The following is a 14,247-nucleotide window of genomic DNA, read 5'->3' as shown; positions in this document are numbered from 1 at the left end:
AGTATGTCAGGGAGTTACTGTTATTTAGCAATCATTAAGTGTGTACAACACTGTGTGAAGGCTGTGAATACCGAAATGAAGAAGATAAGGTTCTGATTCTCAGAGAACATGCAGATTTGTGGAAGAGACAGATAAATAAAAAATTATGACACCATGAGATGAAGGTCAGTGGAAATGGGCACAAAAGGGCATGGAAACATCAAGAACCACCTGTGCTGGGAGAGTGATAATTTGAATGATTTCCCAAATCTAAAGAGAGGGTGGTTGCTTTCCAGGCAGCAGGGATTATGTGCAGACTTACAAATGAGCTAGTTTGGGAAATGACTAGCAGGTCAGTGTGACTGGAGTGTGGTGTAAAGGTAGGGCTGTGGTGAGGGAGGCTGCTGGAAAGGGGTCATGTTGTAGTTGGTGAGACCAAAATGCTGGAAGAGGTTGTCTTAACTTCTAGCTTTGCCACTTAAGTCTGTGACATTGGCCAAGCTTCTGACCTTCTCTGAGCCTTGCAGTAGTAATATGTGCCCCATGTACAGTATAACAGTACATGGCTCAGTATAATAACATTTATCCCATAGTATGATACCCTTTTCTTACCATTGTTTGATGATTGAATGAAGTACAATGTTTGGTACAGAATAAGGGCTCAAACCCATTACTTTGTAAGTATTTTGGATGTTATTTTCTGAGTGATTGAGATGTTAAATAGGGAAGAAAAAAGATGAGGTTGCATTTTGGAACATTCCCTGAGAGCAGTGTGGAAAGAGTGTTTGGGGAAAAAAAAAGATTGTTTGAGGGAGCAAACAACTTGTGGGCATTTGGGTAGGTATTGCAGCCCTATGGCTGAGACAGCAGAGGTGAAGAGAGGTGGAGAAAGCTTTGAGGGAGCCTAAGTTTGGTAACTCTTGGGTGCAATGATGGAAGGAGAGAGAAAATTCAAGAAGCACCAAGATTTCTGATTTGAGTAACTAGGTGGATGGAAAATAGTTCCATTAGACGGAGAACACAGGAATGAATGTTGTTGGAGAGATGAAGATTAGTATCTGGGTTTGACCATCCAGATGGAAATGCCAGTGGGCAGATAAACTATGGATCTGGACAGTTTGCAGTTATTAGTGAGAGTTGAAGCTGGAAGAGATTGCAGGCTTTCAGAGATTGTGTGGGATTAGAAAGGTAGAGGGCTGAAGAAAGAATCCTGGAATATCTGATGAGGCAAGACAACCAGCAGGGGATGGCCAGAGAGTAGAAAGGAAGAGAATGTTTCAGAAAGGGGAATGTCCAGCAGGGTCAGAGAAAGCCTGGCTGTTAAGTGATGGGGAGTGAGCTGGTGGTGTTTAGGGAGAGTGATGTCAGTGGAGTGGGAGGAGTGGGTGGGTGATGGGGCAGGGAAGATCGGGTGTGAAAATGCCCCTTAAGAGGTGAAGGAAAGTAGAAAGGACCAGATTTCAACTAAACACTCATACGTAGGTTCACATGTTAAAAACCTTGGTAAGTCATTTAAACAAAGAAGCAGCAGAACCATTTGCTTTTGGTGTACTGCTCTTTAAAATGTGGCGTATGAAATGCCTGTGTCACAGTTGCCTGGAGCACCAGTTCAAGTGCAGATTTCCAAAGTCTGGCTCCATCTTCTGGATGAAAAGTTCTTTGCCTGTTTTGTGGGAAGCCCTCATGTTAAAAAAAAAAAAAAAAAAAGGCTCTCCATTAATTCTGATGTTGATCGGAAGCTGGAGACTCTGTCTTTGGTGAGAGTCCCTTAACTCTTACCTGGAACTCTCAGAAAGCATCTTTGGGCTGAATCTGCTGAATTCTGGGGATTATCCTAACCCTGCCAGAGATTTTTCAGATTTGTGTATTACTGTGGTAGAGCATGTGGATTAGCAGCCCTCTTCTCTGTAGTTTGGTGAGCTCTTCTTAGTTGTCCCTGATGACATAAGGGAAAGTGCCCTCGCATACACAGCAGGCATATAGATTCTCTTTCCCCGATTGCCCTCCTCAGTGTTCCTGCCGTCTGTGGTTATCCCTGTATACAAATGTATGTAAGACTATGTGAAGCATTAGACACATCTGAGTTGTTCCTGAGGAAAAAAATTATATGGTGTATAACATAGTCAGTATGCTAGGACTGTGGAATTACCATGACAGGGCCAACTATCAGAGCAGTTTCAATCCAAGATTCTTTACTAAAAATAAACATGTTTCTCTAAGATTTTTTTTTCTGCAGTATGAGAGAATGACAGCTTATAGCTCTGTTAAAATAGTTTAAAATGGACCAGGATGTTTCTTCTATCTGATGTAGGAATGCATTTATGTATGTGAATATTCTCGTACGTTGATGTTTATTATTATTAGCAGAGGTTTCTAACCTGTCTTTTTATTTTTTTTAGGTCATCCTATGCTGATATGTTGCATGACAAAGATAGGGTAAGTATAAAAGGAAACTGTTATTTATTTATTTATCTTTTTGAAACTATTACCTTAAAGTGGTGTTTGAAACCTTCCACTACATGGTTAAAAACTGCCCCCAGAGGCACAGCTGTTAGAATGATGCAGAGAGGCAGCAATAGGGTGCACTGCTTGGGAAAGCATGAGTCTGGGTCCTTCTTGCTCCTCTGTTACTGACTTGAGCATGACCTTGGAGAAAACATGAGACCTCTGCAGATCTCATTTATTAGAATTTATAATGAGTGGGTCATAGTAGCTGATCTCCATGATCTCTGGATAAAAAATACAGTTTCACCTGGAATAGTCACTTTGTAATTTTAAAATAGAATCTCTAGAGGTCACTGCAGACTGTATTTTGTAAAGTGTATTTGGCTTTCACTGCAGAATTACATTTCAGCTTTTCTCCTTCATTTTTGTTTCATCTGAGTTCTCTTTGTTTGAGTTATGTTACAGTTCTGGTCTCATCATGGTTAGCAACCCAGGATTTCCTGGTCTCCCAGAGTGCTTAACTAGTCAGCCTCTTCTGGATCGTTCAGAAATTGGGAGACTTGAAGGAAAGGGATGCAGGGCCAGGCTTAAAAATTGAGCAGTGCTTGGCAGAAGGATCAGGGCACATGGTAGTAGGGCTGGTCATGAGGCTGTGTTGGTGGCAGTGTCTCTTTCACCCAGCCCAGATTAACTGCCTACTTCTTGGCAACACTGTGACAGAAGGGCCTCCTTAAGCACCATTAGTGTTCAGACTACACCATAGGGGTTAGGTGCCTCCCTCATTTTTGTCAAATATCCGAGTGCCTTTGCTGATCTGTTGAGGAATTACAGAATGGGGAACAAACATTGTTGGCTTTTGACTAATCCTCTGTAGTTTAATGTTCTTGACTTCTTTTTGAACTCAGGGGCCTGTGAGCCTCTCTGATTTTTCTTTTTTTTTTCCATTTTTTTTATTAGTTGGAGGCTAATTACTTTACAATATTGTACTGGTTTTTGTCATACTTTGACATGAATCAGCCATGGATTTACATGTGTTCCTCATCCCGATTCCCCCCTCCCACCTCCCTCTCCACCCGATCCCTCTGGGTCTTCCCTGTGCACCAGGCCCGAGCACTTGTCTCATGCATCCAACCTGGGCTGGTGATCTGTTTCACCCTAGATAATATATATGTTTCGATGCTATTCTCTCGAAACATCCCACCTCGCCTTCTCCCACAGAGTCCAAAAGTCTGTTCTGTACTTCTGTGTCTCTTTTTCTGTTTTGCATATAGGGTTATCGTTACCATCTTTCTTTTTTTTTCTTTACCATCTTTCTAAATTCCATATATATGCGTTAGTATACTGTATTGGTCTTTATCTTTCTGGCTTACTTCACTCTGTATAATGGGCTCCAGTTTCATCCATCTCATTAGAACTGATTCAAATGAATTCTTTTTAATGGCTGAATAATATTCCATGGTGTATATGTACCACAGCTTCCTTATCCATTCGTCTACTGATGGTCATCTAGGTTGCTTCCATGTCCTGGCAATTATAAACAGTGCTGTGATGAACATTGGGGTGCATGTGTCTCTTTCAGATCTGGTTTCCTCAGTATGTATGCCCAGAGCCTCTCTGATTTTTAGTGTTGTCTCCAGAGAGGGTCCTTTTTGACCCAGCTTCCAGAGGATTTGGACAAATGGCGTTGTCATCCATCCGGTCAGCCAAGCCAGAAAGATGATGTCTTTCCCTTATCTAAGCCTGTAGTTGATTGGCCATCAAATTCTATGGTTCTTTCAACCCCACTGCCCGCTCAGCCCTCATTTACTGGTGTTGGCCCCTCTTTTCCTTCTTCTGTGTCCCTTCAGTGTCCTCTTGTTGCCTTTGAGGTAAACTTCAAATTCCTTGCTGGAACATTCCTAAGTCTTCATTATTTAACTCTAACTTCTGTTCTCCCCTTCCCAGTTCTACACATGAGGAAATGGAGTCAGAAGTTGCTGGTTAGTGACAGTCAAGAAAAACATGTTTCTCTGTACTTTTGTATGGTTCCTTACATTTTGTTGTTGTTTTAAAACACTTCTATTATCCCATAAAATTATCTCATGTTTGTTTGTAATCAACCCTGGTACTCAGCCTTCTGGTTGCCCCCCCCTCCCCCAAGCGACCAGTGATAGGTTTTCTGTCTGTATAGTTTTTGCCTTTTTTGGAAATTTCATCTAAATGAAATCATATAATATGTAGTCTATGCGTCTTTTTTCCTTCATTCATCATTTGAGGGTCATTCATGTTGAGTGTCTTAGTATCCATTCCTTTGTATTGCTGAGTAATACTCCATTATATGGATATACTGTATTTTATCCATTTGCCAATTGATAGACATTTGGATTGTTTCCAGTTTTCAGCTGTTTTGAATAGTCCTGCTTTGAACAGTCACATGTAAGTCTTTGTGTGGACATGTTTTCATTTCTTTCACGTAAATATATGAGAGTAGAATTGCTGGGTCTATATGTTGAGTGTACATTATTTAACTTTGTAGTTTTAATATATTTGGAAGGCAAATAAGCACATGAAATAATTTTTTCTAATGACTAATGTTGTCAAACATAATTCTATGTGCTTATTTGCCATCCAAAAGTCATCTTTAGTGTAGTCTAGGATTATGAACACACATAGGACTCTATGGATACTGCCAGTTGTCTTTTAAGAGGCTCCAATAATAGCTTCAAATTTGGATAATTAAAAAGTGATAGCTATGCACATTTCATTGTCTTTCTTCTTTATGTCAGGAGAAAAGATATTTCTGATGTGCTAAATAAACATGTGGAGGTAAATTAGCAGCATGACTAATTTAGTCATTGCTGTCAGTCACCTTCAGACAATAGTCAATAACTTCAAGTTACAGTTTGTATTTTTTTGCATCATGTGATGGTTTTGTATGTTAAGAAAATTGAAAAAGTATTGCATGTGTTTTAGTATTTGTTGTGTAGAAAATGTAACTTTTTTAAATTAAAAAAATTAAAAGTGATAGCTCATTTAATGGATGTTATTTATTTGGCACATATCCTAACCCTTGTTTCCTGTTGAGGATGCAGCTGATGAGTGTTCTCAGGTGATCAGCTCACAGATTGAACTGAAGCTCCCCAACCAGCTCCTAGAACTGCTGTCTTTCTGCTACCCCACAGCCATAGCTACACAGAGAAATCTGCACCATCCTGCTTTTTGTGTATTTGATGTTCATTTTCCTAGTTCAACAATTCTATCAGTTGCCATCCTGATTTTTTTTTAAACTTTTTTTCTTTCTTTGCCATAAAAAGCATATAACATAAAATGCCATACTGATTTTATCCAAGACAAAAATGCAATTACTTTAGGAGTCAAATATTTTTGTGAGGCTTATCATGAAAAATAACAGTCCCCTGGTGTATCATTTCCCCCAGACAAAACATTTTTATGCTTACACTCAGAGGCAACCTCCTTTCTTCTCTTTGAGCTGTTTGTTTTATGTTTACTTCCAGACCTAAATAACTATTATCTATTGAATTCCCATTGAGAACTAAGAATTTGGTATTCAGCTCCTCCTTCCCACTCGTTCTCCTTTCCTCCCAGCGCAGTTAAAATTTTTGCAAAATTAATATTCAGTATTTCGTTAGGCAAGTCACTTAAATTCTTTATGCCTCTGTTTTCTCATCTGTAAAATAGGGATAACAATAATACCTCCTTTTGTGATGAGGTAAACACCTACATAAACGTGTGTTAGTTAAAATCATGTTGACTTTATTAGGCATGTGTAAACACTGTTCACAGTTGAGCTATGTGATAATTTTGATTGCTTTTCCTTTCTTGCATTATTCTTCGTTAATAATTAACTTATTTTGCTTTGTGTTTTATGTAGTCATCCTTTTATGCCCAGAGTTTCTCCCAGTAGTCTAAAATTTCTTTCTGAAGGAAGGTAAAAACAACTGGCTGTTGTGTCAGTTTCATCTTAGAGGTTGTTTCTGGGGTCGTTTTCCCCAGCCTCAGTGTGGATTGGGTGCGTTCTGTCGTCTTGGTATCCTTGTTGTCTGTAGATTTCCTTTGCTCCTCTTTCTGTATTGAGTCCTCCACTTCCTGGGTCCCCTGTGTTCCTCTTTGGTTCCCTCCCTCTTTACTGAAGCTCATCCTTTATCACATTACTCTGAGAGGGTTCATGGGGAATAAGGTTTTTGAGGCTTGGCTTATCCAAAAACTTATTTATTCTGTCCTCACACTAAAGGCTGGATTCTAGTTTGGAAATTACTTCGCTTCATAATTTTGACATTATCACTGCATTTGCTTTTAGAGGTCAGTGTTGCTATTTTGAAATATAGTACTATTCTTTTTTTTTTTGGTTGCACCACACAGCCTATGAGATCCTAGGACCAGGTACTTAATTAGCCAAAGTGTTACAGAGGAGGGGAACAATAATCTACTTATATTACTAAGGACCTGAACTAAAAACAAAGAAACAATTTCCTGAGAAGAAAATATTTTTTAGCCCAGGAAGCTCTATGAATTAAGAGTCTAGTGAGGAAGCCAAAAGCCACATTATGTGTTTCAATGGGCTCCCCTGGTGGCTTAGTGGTAAAGAAACCCCCTGCCAGTGCAGGAGACATGAGTTCAATCCCTGGGTCTTGAAGATACGTTGGAAGAGGAAATGGCAACCTACTCCACTGTTGTTACCTGGAAAATTCCATGAACAGAGGAGCCTGGTGGGCTACAGTCCATGGGGTTGCAAAGAGTCAGACCCAACTGGGCACACAAGCACATGCATCTGTTTCAAGAGAAGGAATTGGTTACACAGGTATGGGAGGACTGGGACACGCACCAGAGTAACCTTGTGGTAGTAAGGGCAGGAAGCGACTCCTTTACCTGGGGATACAAAGGGAGAAGACTGGAGTTCCCAGAACCTAGACCTGTGGAGGAGAGGTCCTGTGGAGCTGATGCTCAGATCGCTGAAGGGAATCGCTGCTCAAGTGCTGCTCCTAGCTCTGAAGGGCCTGAGTAGAGTGTGTATGTGGGAAGGAACAAGCTTTCTCCTTCCTCTAGTTCCCCCATTGTCCAGTCCTCTAAAAGCTGGAAAGAGGAGAATGTGGTTTGCAGAGCGTGAGCCTCAGCATCTCTAAGCAGAGTATGGAAGAGTGGGTGTGGAGGGGAGAGACAACTACTTTATAAAGTTAAGAGGCTGACCCAGTGCTCCCGGAGCCTCGGGAGGCCTGTCCACCTCAGCCAGTGCAAGCCACAGAGGCCACGGGGTCAGGACTTAACTCTGCTGCTGCCAACTGTGACTCTAGAACTTCACAAAGCACTTATAATAACTGGTATGAAGTAACAGTTGTTTCTCCCTTTCTCTTAGAATATGAAATACTACCAGGGCATCCGGGCTGCTGTGAGCCGGGTGAAGGACAGAGGACAGAAGGCCTTGGTTCTTGACATTGGCACTGGCACAGGACTCCTGTCAATGATGGCGGTCACGGCCGGTGCCGACTTCTGCTATGCCATTGAGGTGAGCCACACTCTTCATGTGTATGTCCTGTGTCCTGTGTGGAAAGTCTCTTGTGTCCCTTGCACTTTCCCCATCCATTTGTTCACAGACATGCATGGGGTGTTCACTCCATGCCAAGCACAGCGCCAGGTTCTGAGAACACAGGGATGAATCAGACACCATTGCTTCCTCCAGGAGCTCGTTTTCTTCCCTGAAAACAGTGGTTCTCAGCCTTGACTGAATTTCAGAATCACTGAGGAGCTTTTAAAAAATTCTAATGCCTCGTCAGTTGTTGTCCTACACGCCCCTGTCCCCGATTTTAATTAATAGTTCTGGGATGTGGCCTGAGCATTGGGATTTTTTAAAGTGCATAAAGGTTGAGTTCTACTACCTTAAATGTCCTGACAGAGTCAGCTATCTTACTGCATTTACCCATAGTTTGGCAATCTGCCATTTCACTCCTTTAATAAAATATTAAACAAAATTATTTTTCTGGTAATGCAAATAATATGCTTCCCAGGTGGCATTAGTGGTAAAGAACCCACCTGCCAATGCAGGAGATGCAAGAGACCCAGGTTGGATTCCCTGATCGGAGGGAGACACCCTGGAGCTGGAGGAGGGCACGGCAACCCACTCCAGTATTCTTGCCTGGAGAATCTCATGGACAGAGGAGCCTGGTGGGCTACAGTCCATAGGGCTGCAAGGAGTCAGACGAGACTGCAACAACTTAGCACACATGCATGCGTGCGCAGTGTGAATAATACATACCATTATAGGAAATTCGGCAAATAGGAAGAAGTGTATTGACTCAGTATATAACTAACCATTGTTAAAATTTTGGTGTATTTTGCCCTACAAAATTTGTTTCATATGGTGATTAAGTTGCAGATGACAAAATAACAGTGGCTTAAACAGAAGTTTTTTGCTTTCTTCCATAAAGTGTAGAGGTCAGCACTCTAGGGTGTTCTCCCTAGACTCCTTCTAGCACCTGCCCCCCACCCCCATGTCTACAGGGTGGCCCTCAAGCTTATGGACTAGAAGGTGACAGTTTAGGTTGAGGACATACCGTGGTGTGTTTGGGAACAGTGTTGTCCAGAGTTGTGGCAAATGGTGTCATGGTAGAAAAACCCTTACGGTATATTGTAGCCAGACTCTGGAAGACCTGAGTGTCACATTAAAGACTTTAATATCGTGAGTAATGGGCTTCAGGTTTCTGTGATAGTCCAACTCTCACGTGATAGTTCCATGATAGTGATAGGGTTGTGTGTGTGCACGTGCACCCACGTACAGTTCTGTACACTTGTCTCAGGATTTCATTAAAATGATTAAGGGTCATTCTTTGCCTTTGGGGGTGTCATCAAGGCTCTGAGCTGATACAGAGAAATCAGTGTTTGAAGATAGTTGCTATGATAGCCTCAAGTAGATTTTATCTTCTTAAATGAAGAAGCCAAGACACACAGAGGTTAAAGTCTTAAGTCCCACAGTTAATAAGTAGGAGGGCTAGACCTGGATCTTGGTCTTTTGGTTCCTAATTTGGTGCTCACTCCACACTGGTAGCTTTGATAGGACGGTGTATGTGTGTGGGAGAGAGCGCTAGTGTGGGTGTCTAGGGTGGAGGCAGGGATGCCATTGACTGGTAAGAGGAGTTCCTCTTTCCAGTAACTTATTTTGTGGGAAAGATTCTGCATTTCATTTTGGACATGTTCAGTGTGAGACAACAGATGGGGCAGGAGCCGGTACCTTTGTGGACTGCTAATGAAAAAATAGGATGAGAACATATTTTTTGATAGAATTGGTAGAACTGTTTTCTCAGGTTTTTCCATATTTCCATCTCACTTACCTGGATTTCTAATTCTCTTGCTGTTCTGGCTTGTGACTCTCTCTTCCCTTTGACTCTTAAGATCTTTATGGTGGCCTCCCAGTTTTTGCTTTAGTGACTACCTGTTTGATTCTTTGGTCTTCCTGTCTTTGGACTGCCCTGTGGTTTTCAGCTCTGCCTGAACTGAACGGCAACAGGAAAGACAGGTCCAGAAGAATGAGTGAGGGAGAACTTGATGGTCCCTAGAAATGGAAATCTGAACCTTTTGAGGGTGGCATGTACAGTGGATTTGGGACTCACTTGCTAAAGATATGTCAGGTAAAGCTGGCAGTTAGGGGGTTGTCCAGGGAGAGAGAGTATAGTGAAAAGAGCAAAGACGGGATGTGTTCAGGGGGCTGAGGGAACAAGAGTGGCCGTGAAGTCACGTCCAGACAGAAACAGAGACCCTGGAAGGCAGGTGCAGATGGCGTGGAAGTCATGAGAAAGAGGGAGAGGTCGGCAAGTGCGGATGCTACTAGAGCAGCACTGTCTACTAGAACTTTCTGGTGGTGAAAATCTTCTTTGACTGTGCTGGCCGGTATTGTGGTCCCTAGCCACATGTGGCTGCTAAGCACTTGAAATGTGACTAGTAGGCCTGAGGAGCTGAAATTTTAAAATACCACTCAGTTTTAATCCATTTACATTTAAATAACTACATGTGGCTACTATATTAGTGCAGGTTTGGAAGTTAAGCAGAATGGGGACTGAGAAAACTGTGGTTTGGCAGCTAAGGTTATTGGTGACCCCCTTTAAGCAATATTTTCAGGAGAGTAGGGTTGAGGATTGGATGGAATATAAGAAACCACAGGCATTGTCTGCAGGCTTCTCTTTTAGGACATTTGAAAAGGAAGGAATATTGGGGAAGATGTATTGGTTACAGTGACTTCTGTGGCAAAATGCCTTGAAAACCAAGCATGCTCCTGGCTTCCTCATTTTCTTCTCCTTTTTAAGGGCAAAAAGAACTTTCCCAGGAATCTACAGCAAACCTCTCCTTGAATATATCATTGGCCAAAATAAGGTTAAATGGTATTTAATTTATTTCATTTACCTGGCAAGAAAGATTCACTTGCCCTTAGACCAGACAGTACACCCCTGGAAAAAAGATCAGTTCTCCACACTCATTTGAGGGCTAGGGGAGAACACAGGATGATGATGTTGGGAAATCAGCTTCGGGGTTCATTTGATAGTGTTTGAGGTGAGTTCTTGAGTTCTTGGTGGCTGAGGACGAGGCTGTGAAGGATGGACTCTGCAGGGTCAGCGGAGGAGATGAATGATAAGTCAAGGGGCAGGAGGGCTGAGAGGATGGTAAGAGCACGTGGATACTTTTGGGGTGGAAGCAGACTGATTGGTGAGAACTGAGGGTCTGAGGCCCTCCAACGACATCAAAACCATCAAACTAGAGCCTTGAAATAATTTGAAACAGATTGTGAAGGTTTTTTTTCCCCCTACCTGAGCATGTATTCTTTGTAGAAGCATATAGTGTTTTCCTCTTGATTGTAATAGAAATATGCTTTTGTGGCAGAAAATATAGTTGGGTGCAGAAAAGGTCTTAGAAAAAAATGGATATTTTGTCATTCAGACTAGTCACTTTATCATTTTCTAAAATCAAAATCATTTAAGAAATGCAAAATCATTTCTAAAATGCAAAAAGGCAAAATGGTTGTCTAAGGAGGCCTTACAAATAGCTGAGAAAAGAAAAGACGTGAAAGGCAAAGGAGAAAAGGAAAGATATACCCATCTGAATGCAGAGTTCCAAAGAATAACAAGGAGAGATAAGAAAGCCTTCCTAAGTGAACAATGCAAAGAAATAGAGGGAAGTAATAGAATGGAAAAGACTAGAGGTCTCTTCAAGAAAATTAGAGATACCAAGGGAACATTTCATGCAGGGATGGGCACAATAAAGGAGAGAAATGGTATGGACCTATCAGAAGCAGATGATATTAAGAAGAGGTGGCAAGAATACATAGAAGAACTATGCAAAAAAGATCTTCATGACCCAGATAATCACAATGGCGTGATCACCCACCTAGAGCCAGACATCCTGGAATGTGAAGTCAAGTGGGCCTTAGGAAGCATCACTACGAGCAAAGCCAGTGGAGGTGATGGAATTCCAGTTGCTGCACTATTTCAAATCCTAAAAGATGATGCTGTGAAAGTACTGCACTCCATATGCCAGCAAATTTTGAAAACTCATCAGTGGCCACAGGGCTGGAAAAGGTCAGTTTTCATTCCAATCCCAAAGGAGGGCAATGCCAAAGAATGTTCAAACTACCACACATGCTAGCAAAGTAATGCTCAAAATTTTCCAAGCCAGGTTTCAACAGTATGTGAACTGAGAACTTCCAGATATTCAAGCTGGATTTTAGAAAAGACAGAGGAACCAGAGATCAAATTGCCAGCATTCGTTGCATCTTTGAAAAAGCAAGATGAAAGTGAAAGAGGAGGGAGAAAAAGTTGGCTTAAAACTCAACATTCAGGAACTAAGATTATGGCATCCGGTCCCATCACTTCATGGCAAATAGATGGGGAAACAGTGGCTGACTATTTTTCAGGACTCCAAAATCAGTGCAGATGGTGACTGCAGCCATGAAATTAAAAGATGCTTGCTCCTTGAAAGAAAAGCTATGACCAACCTAGACAACAAATTAAAAAGCAGAGACATTACTTTGCTGACAAAGGTCTGTCTAGTCAAAGCTATGGTTTTTCCAGTAGTCATGTATGGTCGTGAGAGTTGGACCATAAAGAAAGCTGAGCACTGAAGAATTGATGCTTTTGAACTGTGGTGTTGGAAAAGACTCTTGAGCGTTCCTAGGACTGCAAGAAGATCAAACCAATTTCCTGAATATTCAGGAAATCAGTCCTGAATATTCATTGGAAGGACTGATGTTGAAGCTGAAACTCCAATACTTTGGTTGCCTGATGTGAAGAATTGACTCACTGGAAAAGACCCTGATGCTGGGAAGGATTGAAGGCAGGAGGAGAAGGGGATGACAGAGGATAAGATGGTTGGATGGCATCACCGACTCGATGGACATGAGTTAGAGCAAGCTCTGGGAGTTAGTGATGGACAGGGAAGCCTGGCATGCTGCTGTTCATGGGGTTTCAGAGTCGGACACGACTGAGCGACTGCACTGAAAATTTCCTCTATGTGCGTATGGCTGCATGTGCATCTGTGTGTTTCATGCAGTGATGTGGTCGAAGCTGTGCAATCTAAATTGGGCAGGTGGGAAATGAAGAGATAGAGGAGCTTATGTTTAGGGACACGTGAAGGGTTCAGGGAAGACTTCCGTCAGGAGGGGATTTGTGCTGCTCTGAAAAGTTGGGTTTGCTTTGGCCTTGGTGGTAGGGCAAAGAAGGCTCAGGCTTGCCTCTCCTGCCTGGGCAGTGAGGAGGAGAGTGTGGCTGTGGCATTGGTAGTGCGTGTGTGTTGGGGGTGCTGGTGGGAGGGGAGGAAGGCTGGGTAAAAATGAGGTGGTCCATAGTATGGAGGGCCTCAGATACCATGAGAGAATATAGGCCATGTTCCAATAGCAATGGGGATTTGAGACAGTTTTGAGCAGGAGGGTGACCTGCTCACACTTATATCTAATATAGTTATAGTCTTACCTTCCTCTAGAGAGCACATACACTTCACATCCCAGGTCCCCAATCATGGTTTTGTGAGGCACATCCTCTTTGCATCTCCCTCTAGCATAGCACTGACACCTGCCATCCTTACTAGGTGGTGCAGTCTCCTTGGAAGTCCCCTGCATCCCTCCTTTGCCTGGTGTGTAGTGGGAACGCCTAGCTGCAAGTTAAACCTAGCAGAATCTCATCCCTTTGTATTCATTTCCATGACACACATTTAGAGATGCATGTAAATTACATAGTTGAAATCTTGTGTCTTTAGATCAAAACAGCCCAACGAATATTTTGCCTGTATCAAATGATAACAAAGTTCCATTTTGTGTATTCAGGAAGAAATTCCATAGTGGAGGAGCCTCTTTTACTGCAAATCATAGGACCAGAATCAAAGTATTATCTTGCTAACCAGGTGTTCAGTTCAGTTCAGTCGCTCAGTTGTGTCCAACTCTTTGTGACCCCATGAACTGCAGCATGCCAGGCCTCTCTGTCCATCACCAGCTCCTGGAGCCTACCCAAACTCATGTCCATTGAGTCAGTGATGCCATCCAACCATCTCATCCTCCGTTATCCCCTTCTCCTCCTGCCCTCAGCTTTTCCCAGCATCAGGGTCTTTTCAAATGAGTTAGCTCTTCACATTAGGTGGCCCAAGTGTTGGAGTTTCAGCTTCAACATCTGTCCTTCCAGAGAACACCTAGGACTGATCTCCTTTAGGATGGACTGGTTGGATCTGCTTGCAGTCCAAGGACTCTTTGAGTCTTCTCCAACACCACAGTTCAAAAGCATCAATTCTTCAGTGCTCAGCTTTCTTTATAGTCCAACTCTCACATCCATGCGTGACTACTGGAAAAACTGGGTGTTAGGA

At 42.3% G+C, this 14,247-nt stretch overlaps 1 protein-coding gene and 1 non-coding gene across 4 annotated transcripts in view; both read left to right on the top strand.

Annotated features, from left to right (window-relative positions):
* PRMT7 (protein arginine methyltransferase 7) overlaps positions 1 to 14,247 on the top strand; it is a 39,556-nt gene that overhangs the window by 4,030 nt on the left and 21,279 nt on the right. For all 3 annotated transcript variants that reach the window (XR_006263267.1, XM_043435468.1, XM_043435467.1), the window contains exons 3-4: positions 2,379 to 2,415; positions 7,775 to 7,924. Coding sequence is in view for 2 of the 3 variants with exons in the window: in XM_043435468.1 (XP_043291403.1) it covers positions 2,379 to 2,415; positions 7,775 to 7,924 (187 nt within the window). In the remaining variant the exon portion in view is untranslated. The remainder of the gene's footprint in view (positions 1 to 2,378; positions 2,416 to 7,774; positions 7,925 to 14,247) is intronic.
* On the top strand, positions 5,156 to 5,284 carry LOC122421831. Its single transcript, XR_006263640.1, has one exon. It is a non-coding gene; the product is annotated as a small nucleolar RNA SNORA19 (small nucleolar RNA).

This window comes from Cervus canadensis, chromosome 18, assembly GCF_019320065.1.
Source record: "Cervus canadensis isolate Bull #8, Minnesota chromosome 18, ASM1932006v1, whole genome shotgun sequence".
Taxonomy (NCBI): domain Eukaryota; kingdom Metazoa; phylum Chordata; class Mammalia; order Artiodactyla; family Cervidae; genus Cervus; species Cervus canadensis.
The sequence above is the reverse complement of the archived record's forward strand: the minus strand, read 5'-3'. Positions and strand labels throughout refer to the sequence as shown.